Below are 11,469 nucleotides of genomic sequence, written 5' to 3' on the forward strand. Positions count from 1 at the left end.
AACCCTAGGGGGCGTGGGGGCTGATATAGAGATGCCACAATGCGAAAACACCCCTGAAAAACTATTATTATGCAGTCTGTCAAAGTGTACCGGTACACGACTAAGTGTACCGGTACAACTCCCACGAATGCGCAAGCCCGAGCCTCGGGTTGGCCAATAACCACATGTGTACCGGTACAACCATGGAGTTGTCACCGGTACACTTTCTGTACCGGTACAACCATCAAGGTGTACCGGTACACAATCCTACAGAAAGCAACCCGAGAACAGCCTAAGTCCTCCTCTTTGGCGACCTTAGCGCTACTTTAAATACTTCAATTTTCGGGATACGAGCCATAGGTCGGAACACTATCAACAACCCGCCAGAAAATCTGGAAAAACTCAGAACACTGATCAAACACTCGAACCTCGCAATTTACAAAGGTCCAGTATGTTACAATGCAATTCTCACAACGATCTTAAAGCTCGAAGCCAAGTTGTCGTTGATTTACTCAAATCAAACAAATTGAAAGGTTGAGTAGTAAAATCAAAATTTTGAAAAGTTAAGTAGTCGAATCAAAATAAAGTGCTGTATATTTTTATATTTTAATTTAATAAATAAATAAAATTCATCCTTTTCCCCTAAATGGCACATTTTTCAATATTATAAACTTGAATCCCAAGAAAAAAAATATCATTAAAATATTTAAAAATATTTTTTCATTTCTTTTTGAAAATAATAGTAGTTTGAATAACAAAGAAAATCCTACTCTAATCCTACTCTAATGATGCCATTATGCATCACTAGTGTTGAACCCGCGCTTCGCTGTGAACAATTTTGACGCTAATATTCTGGTGTAAATTTTAAAACAATAGAAAAAAAAATAACAATAACTTTAATATATATTTTAAAATAATAATAAAATATGTAATTATATAATATGTAAACATATATTTAAGTACATGATCATATGCAAAAATATTATTTTTAAATTCTTTGCCTCTTTCATGAGCTCGTTCTTCTGTATCTTCCCGTGGCGGTCTTCGGCAAGCTGTCGACGAACACCACCTTCTTGGGCACCATGAAATGCGGCATGTTGGCCCGGCAGTGGGCGACGACAACCTCCTCATTTGCAGAACTGGGGCCCTCCCTGGGCACGATGAAGGCGCACGGCGTCTCCCCCCACAGCAGGTGCGGCATGGCGACGACGGCAGCCTCGGCCACAGCCGGGTGGCGGTATAGCACGGCCTCGACCTCGACGCTGCTGATGTTCTCGCCGCCGNACAGCAGGTGCGGCATGGCGACGACGGCAGCCTCGGCCACAGCCGGGTGGCGGTATAGCACGGCCTCGACCTCGACGCTGCTGATGTTCTCGCCGCCGCTGATGATCACGTCCTTGGACCGGTCCCTGATCTCGACGTAGTCGTCGGGGTGGACGACGCTGACGTTGCCCGTGAAGAACCACCCAGCTCCTTGTCCGAACGCCTCCGCGTTCACCGCGGGGTTCTTGAGGTAGCCTTTCATGATGCTGCTGCCGCGGAGGACGATCTCCCCCACGGACCTGCCGTCGTGGGGGATGCTCCGCATGGTCTCGGCGTTCTTCATGTTGGCGTCGGCCAGGGACAACGCGCTCACGCCCTGTCGGGCCTTCAACGCGGCGCGCTCGGCCGCCGGCAGGCGGTCCAACTCGGCCCGCCACTCACAGGCGAGCGCGGGGCCCGTCGCCTCCGTCAGCCCGTAGGCGTGCGTGACGCAGAACCCCATGCGCTCCACGCGCTCAAGCAGCGCCGCGGGCGGCGGCACCCCGCCCGTCAGCACCTCCACGTGACGCCGCGGCTGCTGCTGCGCCTCGGGTCCTGGTCTCTCGAGGAGGATCCGGAAAAGGACGGGGGCGCAGCACATGTGGGTGACGCCAACAGCAGGCTCAGCGTGCTCAGGTACGCCCCTCGGTGGCTATACACCACCCCCTTCGACGCCGACGTCGATAGGGAGAGGGAGATGGGGGCTAAGATGGAGAGGAGAAGGGAAGAGAGAGAGAGAGAGAGAGAGAGAGAGAGTAGGGGAGAGGAGGAGAGAGATAGAGCAAGAGGGAGCCAGCTGGAGAATTTTTTTTGGGAAGGAGAAAACTATCTTGGAAAATTCTAAGAATATCTTGAAAAAAGAGAATTTTTTGGGAAAGGAGCTGGTCCAAGCTGTCTACCCTTGGAAAGAGCCAAGAATCATATGATTTTTTTATTCATAGAAAAATGAGCCATATCTGAAAATCTGTTAAAAAAAATATGAAAGCAATTTTTTTATTGGAAGCTATTGGACTATTCTGCTCCAACTTGGTAAAATCTTGAGAAGGAGGTAAACTTTTGGGAAGGAGCTAAGAAGTATCTTACCTTCCCAAGGTGTTTTGGTGTGAGTGGGAGGAGAGAGAAGAGATGAAATGAGAAGAGAAGAAATGAGGAGGCATATAATTTTGCCAAGAGAGAGAGAAAGTATGGGAGAGGAGGAAAGAGAGAGAAACATAGAGCCACCTGGATCCAGCTGGATGAGAGAGAGAGAGAGAGAGAGAGAGAGAGAGAGAGAGAGGAGGAGGAGGAGGACCTCGGGAACCGCTTGGAAAATCTCAAATATTTTGTTGCAGGTCCAACCTTGGGAAGGAGCCAAAATTTTTAAAAAGAAGCCAAAGAGGGTGAAAAAATCTGTAAACTAATTTTTCTCGGAAAAGAGCCAAGATTCTTGGAAATGAGCCAAGGAGGATAAAAAAATTCTAAAACTTAATTTTTTATTCGTAAAAAAGGAAATTGTGCCACGTACACGTATAGAACTGTCAAATAGTATGTTTGTATGGATTTCCAAAATAAAGAAATATGTCTAAAACAATTATAATTTAAAATGATACATATTGTTTCATGCAACATTTCTTAAAAATTGTATTTATTACTCTTCAGTATTTGCTTTTATATATTTTATATTTGATCCTTGTAAAAAATTTTTTTTGGATCTGCCACTGATTTGAATTCAAATATAAATCTAAATATAAATTCATTAGATCAAATCATAATTTCAAATTTGAAAATTTAATTTTAGATTTCTTAAATTTTTATTTGATAGTTCTAAATTTAAATTTTGACTTTGACCTCATGCAAACTTGAATTGTATATTCAAATTTTAAGTTCAAATTATAAGTTCAAATTTTGATTCAAATTTTGATTATAAATTTGAATAGAAAATTTAAATTTAATAAAAATTTTAATTTGAACATAATTTCAATTTTGATTCCTCTTGTAAACCAAATGAATTACTGTTTTTATCATTTCGTTTTCGATTTGGCTCATTCTCACTCATATTCCAATTTCGATTTCTATTTTGAACCAAACATCCCTTTATTAAAATTTTGCGTTGCTTGCATAGTGAAAATACTCTATTTTCGAGACTAATTTGGACCAATTTGTTACCGGGTTGGTCGAGGCACCAATGGTTTTGCTTAGGGTATGTTTGGTTCATTGTAAAACTACTCTGAAAACTAATTTTCCTTTAAAAAGTAGTTTTTGGATGTTTAGTTATTTGTAAAAAAATTGAAAATTTTTTTTATAGATTATCAAAAAAAGGGGTTTTTGTTTTCTACTCAAAGTAAGCGGAAAACAAAAATTTGAGGGGAAAAAACACGCGGCTCATTATGAGCTTAAGCACATGGTCCACGAGGTGAAGTCACGAGATTCATTTCACCTCTTGGATTGCATCGAGATTTGTGCCACCCTTTAGTAAAAAATAATCCAAACAGCTTCAGTAGTCTACAACGTTAGGGCATCTTCTCTTTTCTTTTTCTTCCTGTTTCCTTTCTTCTTCTCCATCTCCATTTGAGCCCCCGTTTACCGTCTGTCTCTTTCATTCACGCCCTCACACGCGAACTCACTCCCTCGCTCCCTCCAGCGCAAGGTCTCTCTTTCTCTCGCTAATGCTCCCTTATGGTCGTCGCTCCCGCACGGGTTTTGGTCGCTCCCCTACCAAGAAACTATGAAGGTAAAAGGCTCTTGTTTGACAATTTCCCCCCGAATTCCCTTCATTCAAGCTCGCTCCCTCGCTCATTCGAGCCACGCACGGGATCAGGTGTTTTTCTCTATTTTACCCTTTTTTTTTTTCAAAATTTGATTTGATTCAAATCTTTTTACCCTTTTTTTTTTCAAAAATCTGATTTTACTCATCTATTTTTTTTTTTCCAAAATCTGTTTTGATTTTTGACTTTTTTAGGTGATTCGATTCATATCGTTTTAATGCAAAATCTGATAATTTTTATCTTTTTCATTTGGACTGATAATTGCATATATTTTTTTTTTGGGGCGGGGCGGGCCTCTACCCTCCGTCTCTTTCATTCTCGCCCTCACACGCAAACTCACTCCCTCGCTCCCTCCAACGCGAGGTCTCTCTTTCTCTCGCTACTGCTCACTTATGGTCGTCGCTCCCGCACGGGTTTTGGTCGCTCTCCTACCAAGAAACTATGAAGGTAAAAGGCTCTTGTTTGACAATTTCCCCTCGAATTCCCTTCATTCGAGCTCGCTCCCTCACTCATTCGAGCCACGCACGGGATCAGGTGTTTTTCTCTATTTTACCCTTTTTTTCAAAATTTGATTTGATTCAAATCTTTTTAACCTTTTTTTTTTCAAAATCTGATAGAATTTAGGTGATTTGATTAAAAATCTAATTTGATTCTTTTCAAAAATCTGATTTTACTCTTTTATTTTTTTTTCCAAAATCTTTTTTGATTTTTGACTTTTTTAGGTGATTTGATTCATATCTTTTTAATGCAAAATCTGATAAATTTTATCTCTTTTCATTTGGACTGATAATTGCATTTTTTTCGGGGGGGGGGGGGGGGGTGGGGGAAAGGGGAAGTTAGATTTCTTGTTTCGTTGGTTTGAATAGAGGTTGATAAAGAGGATGGTTGACAAATGTAGCTTTTTTATCCTAATGTGTAGTTTTATGGTAATATGAGGATTAATAGAGTTTGATATATATTGTTGTACTAGTTTACTCTTGCTTTCTAGATGAATATGAGATTGAAGTAATGAGGATCTGAATTGGGCAAAATCTGATAATTTTTATTTCTTCCATTTCTCTCGATTAATGTATTTTTTTTCTTCGATTAAAAAAAGAGTCTTTTGCGACATAGACATTTTTGAAAACTATTTGTTGTTTATACATGTATTTTTTTTCTCATAATCTTGTGGGTCATTATAGGATTGGAAAAAGTATCAAAATCATCTTCAATTAAGGTGTTAATATTTTTAATGTCACTAAAGTATTAATGATTTTAGCTTCTGTAGGAATTTTGAATTTAGTCTTTACTGATTTATCCATGATTTTGTCTTTATAGATTTGTTAGTAAATTGCATGATTAATAGTTTTATTATTAATTTTAAATTTTGTTAAATTATATAGATAGATAGTGGGGATTTCATGATTCACCAACTTTTGATGGCTCGAATAATAAAAGTGTTGATGAAGAACTAATATTTTCATTGGTTGATACAATATTTGTTGAAAGTAGGGAGTTGGATTCCTTAACAAGTAAACAGAGCCAGTGTGAACAATATACTTCAAGTGTAATTGCAGATGGAATTGAATTGTCAATTGATCAGCCATTCATAAGGAGAGAATTTAAGATTGAAGAAGAAGCTACAAAGCTAGCAAGAAAGATAACATGATTACGTCACTACATTATGTTTGTTCAAAAGAAGGTCATTTCAAATCTCCAGGTCAAGGACATGACAACAAAGGCACACCTAAAAAATAGATGCAGTATAGTCGAACTAGTTGTAATGCACTGTGACACCCCAATAATCCCACATCGGATGGAAATGGGATTGTGACACTAGTAATAATAACTGGGCTTAAGCATTTTGGGCCGGTTGTTGGGCCCAACGAGTTATTGTTGCTAGTGGGCTGGGTCGTTACATTTGGTATCAGAGCCGGTTCACCAGCTGGACATGTGTGGCGAGTCTCGGCTGAGCCAGGGTCTGGATGACGGGCTAGCGAGACGAGTCTCACATCACCTGGTGATCTTGGGCTGTGTGTGTGATTGGACTGACGAGGACGTCAGGGTCTTAACGGGGAGAGTCTGTGACACCCCAATAATCCCACATCGGATGGGAATGGGGTTGTCATTGGGTTTATAAGAGACTTAGACACTAGTAATAATAACTGGGCTTAAGCATTTTGGGCCGGTTGTTGGGCCCAACGAGTTATTGTTGCTAGTGGGCTGGGTCGTTACATTTGGTATCAGAGCCGGTTCACCAGCTGGACATGTGTGGCGAGTCTCGGCTGAGCCAGGGTCTGGATGACGGGCTAGCGAGACGAGTCTCACATCACCTGGTGATCTTGGGCTGTGTGTGTGATTGGACTGACGAGGACGTCAGGGTCTTAACGGGGAGAGTCTGTGACACCCCAATAATTCCACATCGGATGGGAATGGGGTTGTCATTGGGTTTATAAGAGACTTAGACACTAGTAATAATAACTGGGCTTAAGCATTTTGGGCGGGTTGTTTGGGCCCAACGAGTTATTGTTGCTAGCGGGTCGAGTCGTTACACGCACATTTAAGAGTAGTAAAATTGATAGAAGATTGCTAGCGGGTCGAGTCGTTACACACACATTTAAGAGTAGTAAAATTGATAGAAGATGGAAAACAGGTTGTGACTGCATTTGTGAGAGATCACAATCATGATTTAGTTGTAAGTCCATCAAAAGCTCGTTTCCTTCGATCTTACTGTTCAATCACAAAGGACCAAAAGGATATATGATTCATATGTTAAGTGAACATAGTATAGAAGCCTTAATAGGGTGGACATATAAACTACTATTAATTACTTTCGCGAGCGTCAAGTCAAAGATTCATCTTTTTTTATGCAATAGAGGTTGACGAGGAAAATATAGCACGAAACTTATTTTGGATTTGTTAGACTATAGCACACTAAACTTTAGCAAATTGTAAGATTCCAGTGTAGGAATAATGTTTTGAGCTATTCTAGAAGTTTTGAGGTTGTCTGGTCTGTGTTGACCTATTTTTGAAGCTAATTAGGTGCGAGAATAAGTTTTTGACATCAAAATCTGCAAACTATAGATTATGGTGTTCAGTACTAGTACTGGCTTGAGATAGCAGAACTCAGTAGAGTGCCGAAATGGGCAGCTCTCGGATTTTACGGAATTCGATTGTGTGTACCGGTACTGCATCGGGCGGGTATCGAAACGAAGTAGAAAATCAGAACTTCCACCATTTGGGTTCTGCGGAACTAGACCCTTGATACCGGAACTGCTTCGCACCAGTATTCCAATTCGTATACCTGTACTCAATGCTGAAGTATCTAATTTCATGCAGTATGCAATTTTTAAATTTTTGAGGGGCCTAAGAGAAATTGTTATAACATGCACTATAACTCCTCATCCTCTCACCTGCTCTTTTTTGTGCTGAGCTTAGAGAGAAGTAGAGGTGAGTTGCTCTCTCTATCTCTTGGAATTCTTTCTCTAAACCCTAAATTCTTGGATTTGATCACTTTTTCTCCATCTTCTTCATTGATGCTTGCATCTTAGAGCTTAAAGGGAGCTTGGAAGTGAAGGAAGAAGCTTTTTTAAGAATTAAACTCCAACCCTAGCATCACATAGTTTGGTTGGGAGCTCTTATTTAAGAAAAATTTGAATATTTAAATCTAAATTTAAACTGTTAAAATTTAAAATTTGAAAAATGAATGTTAAAACTTTAAAATTTCAAAATTCAAAATTAAAATTAAAATTTTAAATTTCAAATTTAGAATAAAAATAAAATTTTAAAATTTAAAATTTAAAATTTTAATTTTATCTAAAATTTAAAATTTCCAAATTTAAAATTTCACATTTAATATATGAATTGAAAATTTTGAAATTTAAAATTTAGAATTTGAAACTCAATATTTGAAATTTAAAAATATCGCACTTAAAATTTGTAATTGAAAATTTTAAAATTCAAAATTTTAAATTTAAACTTAAAATTTACAATTGAAAATTTTAAAACTTAAAATTTAAAATTCAAAATTTTAAATTTAATGAAATTTAGAATTTGAATCCAAAAGTTTATTTTAGAATTTAAAATCAAAATGGAATTTCAGTAACCAAATTTTAATTGCTTTTGATTTTTTATTTTGAAATTTTAAAATTAATTTTAAAAATTAGAATTAGATTTTAGAAATAAGATTGCGAAATACTATATTGAAGAAAAAAAATCACTTTTAACTTCAAAATCACTTCCTAGACGTTAGGCGAAACATCCTGTAAATTCGAAACCGTATCCCGTGCCGCTCCGTTGTCCCGAGCACTCGACGAAACCAAAAGCCAACTTATCCGCTGGACCGCTTTGTCTCTCTCTCTCTTTCCGTGCCGGCCTTGCTCATCTCTCCACTCTCTAACTGTCTTCTTGTTTCCTTTGAGTCCGAATTGCGAATCATAAACTTCACTCGTCCTCTACTCCACTCTTTCTCCCTCCTCTCGTTTTGTTCGGGTTCGAATAGTGCTCGGCCCACTCTTGCGAGGAGGACGACAAGATTGAGGAGGGTGTTGTGGCGATATTTAGGGTTAACTCTCCTCTTGAGCACAAGAGTTTTAGTTGGATCCACAACTCTAATTGTTCATTTTGTGGTAAGTTTCGTGCCCTCCTTCCTGTTGAGTTTGTTTGTTAGTCAATTTATGAATAATTAACAAATTATTCACAAATTTTTAAATAATAAATAAAATAAATCGTATATGTACATACATTTTTTTCAAAAATAAAAAATAATTTGTACTTTTTGGGTTTAAAATCTATTAACATATATGATTCCGCAATAGTTTTGCCACGTGGCAATTTTTCTTTCACCCTTATTACAATCTTTGCACATCTTTATTTTTTGTAACCGCTTTGTCTTTTAGGATGCTCTTACAAGTGTCAATAAACATTTAAGTGATAACAATTATAATTATTTATTGGTCTTAAGTAATATACAAATGCACTTTTAAAAAATTTAAAAATCATCCGTGTCAATTCATATGACTTTATATTTGTCAACAAAATATTATGATTTTAATTTCAGTTTTCTCATTTCTGTGAATTTTTGATCAAGTATAAAATATTGATATTAACACAAAATCACTACTCTAAGCTATTAAAACATATTAGAACTAAATAATTAATTTGCTTATTTCCTTTTCAATTAAGACTAGTGTAGTGACCCGCGTGTTACGGCGGGTAGATACTGTTAAAGTGAAAATTTGTAAAAATAAAATATCAGTTTAGTATAAAAAATGATAAATATAGTTTATATTATAGACAAACACTTTTTTTAACAAAAAACTATAATGAAAGAGAATCAATCGTTTCAACAAAATTATTCAATCTCGTTTAAAAGAGGTCGCATATCATGCAAATGGATGATTAAAATTATTTTTATAACACAATAATAAAAAAAGAATCTTATTGCAGTTAATATGACTAAAAAAAGACTCGCAATAATACGTAAGACAATTTATAAGTATTATATGTATATATATATAGAGTAGAGCTTATATGCTTTTAAGAGCACAGGCCCATTTGTGCTTGTGAATTTGTTACCATAGGATTTCCTCGAGATTCGTGCTCTATCAAAAGCCCACTAACAGCCGTTTGTAACTTTCCGTTTCTCTCTGTCTCACGTTTTCTTTTACTGACTGACACACTCTCTTTCTCTTTTCCCATTACCCACAAAACCCATTCTCCTTCAAAACCCATCCTCCTCAAAACCCTCAAAACCCACCCTCAGAACCCATCAAAACCCACCCTCAAAACCCATCACCGCGTCGCCTCCACCTCGTGCGCGACGGACGCCGACCGCCTCACCCTCGCGAGTGCCGATCGAAGAGCGCCGCGTTGTGCCATCTACCTTGTGCGCGGTGGCCGCCTCCACCTCCCAAGCACGGCCCACCTCCCCTCGCGAGTGCCTGTTGAAGAGCGCCGCGTCGCCTCCACCTCGTGCGTGGAGGCCGCCTCCACCTGACGAGCACCGCCGCCTCCCCCTCGCGAGTGCCGGTCGAAGACACCACCTCGCAACTGCAAGCCGCCTCCATCGTCACAGGTATGATCACTAATTTTAATTAATTTTGCAAAATAAAGGTCATGCTTGTAAGCTTCTAAAGTGTATATTTGATTAATAATTTTAATTAGAGCTTCAAAGTATGTAGTTAATGTTTAATTTAAGGTAGGGCAAAGATTATTATTTTTTCCTATCTCATTTACATACGTTTTTAAAATTTTGTTTAAACAAAATTTGGGCATACAAGAGTTCTTGTCAACAAAAAGAGAGAGAGAAAAAGTGTAATGAAAGTTTATATTTAATTATATTGGACCTTTGGATACAGTTAGTTAATTAAATTTTTTTAGAGGTTTTGAAGTTTTTTTTTATTTGATTAGTAATTTTAATTAATGCTTCAAAGTACGTAGTCAATGTAAAATTTATTATTCTGCTCTCATATATATCAAAGCATAAGCAAATTACATACAAGTTACACTTTTTTATTATCTTAGCAACTTAGAGAACATTTATTTGATTTTTCTATAGGGTTAGTTAAAAGATGGAACATGGCTCTATAATTGGATTATCAGTTTCTTTATGTAATTTTGATGTTGGAAATGACACGAATGAGGAAGTTGAAGAAGTGACTGCTAATGAACAAATATGTATGAGCAAACATTCTATCGATGAGCCACGTGTTGGTTTAGAGTTCGACTGTATAGAGGCCGCTAAAAAGTTCTATAATGATTATTTTTTAAAATGGGATTTAGTATAAGAAAATCAAGCCATATAAGGCAAGGAAACAAGATGATGCCATCACATCTATAACATATTGTTGTTCGAAAGCAGGTTATTCTAAATCTGCAACTAACGAGAAAGGTCAACCCCAAAATTCCCAAGGTTGCAATACACCTAAAAAGCAAATGCCTAATAGAAGAACCGTTGTAAGGCACATATTATATTAAAAATAGATGACCGAGGAAAGTGGGTGATAACGGTGGTTGCGAATGAACATAATCATGAACTGATCGTTAGTCCTCCAAAACCCGATTTTTTCTATCACATCGTTCCATCACAAAGGAACAAAAGGAATTGATCCATATGTTAAACGAGCAAAATATCTCCACTTCACAAATTATGTCCTTTATGCAAGAAAGAGAGGAGGGAGACATAATATTCATTTCACTCGTAAGGACTTGAGTAACAAGGTTCGAGAAAAATAGAAGCCTTATTGGAATAGATGGGCAAGTGCACTTAATTATTTTCGTGAGCTTCAATGTAAAGATCCATTATTTTTCTATGCTATTGATATTGATGACCAACAAAGGCACGAAATATATTTTGGGTGGATGGAAGATCAAGACTAGCATATGTGCACTTCGGCGACGTTGTCACTTTTGACACAACTATATATGACAAATAATATAGTATGCCATTTGCTCCTTTATAGGG

At 37.7% G+C, this 11,469-nt stretch overlaps 1 protein-coding gene across 1 annotated transcript; it reads right to left on the reverse strand.

Annotated features, from left to right (window-relative positions):
• Nucleotides 986–9,704, reverse strand: LOC109717098 (butyrate--CoA ligase AAE11, peroxisomal-like). The gene is made up of 3 exons (XM_020242774.1): nucleotides 9,582–9,704; nucleotides 1,334–1,933; nucleotides 986–1,234 (listed from the first exon to the last, which is right to left on the reverse strand). Exons 1-3 carry the CDS (start codon nucleotides 9,702–9,704, stop codon nucleotides 986–988), a joined length of 972 nt encoding a protein of 323 aa, XP_020098363.1.

Source organism: Ananas comosus, linkage group 11 (assembly GCF_001540865.1).
Source record: "Ananas comosus cultivar F153 linkage group 11, ASM154086v1, whole genome shotgun sequence".
Taxonomy (NCBI): Eukaryota; Viridiplantae; Streptophyta; class Magnoliopsida; order Poales; family Bromeliaceae; genus Ananas; species Ananas comosus.

Bases quoted from the DNA above. Each gene is read 5' to 3' on its own strand.
- LOC109717098 (XM_020242774.1), bottom strand. From the start codon at position 9,704: ATGGGAAAAGAGAAAGAGAGTGTGTCAGTCAGTAAAAGAAAACGTGAG. The intron at 1,934-9,581 runs GTAACAAATTCA...GGTGGTGTATAG, and splicing joins AATCTCGAGGAAATCCTATG to CCACCGAGGGGCGTACCTGA. The intron at 1,235-1,333 runs GTCGAGGCCGTG...AGCAGCGTCGAG, and splicing joins AGAACATCAGCAGCGTCGAG to GTCGAGGCCGTGCTATACCG.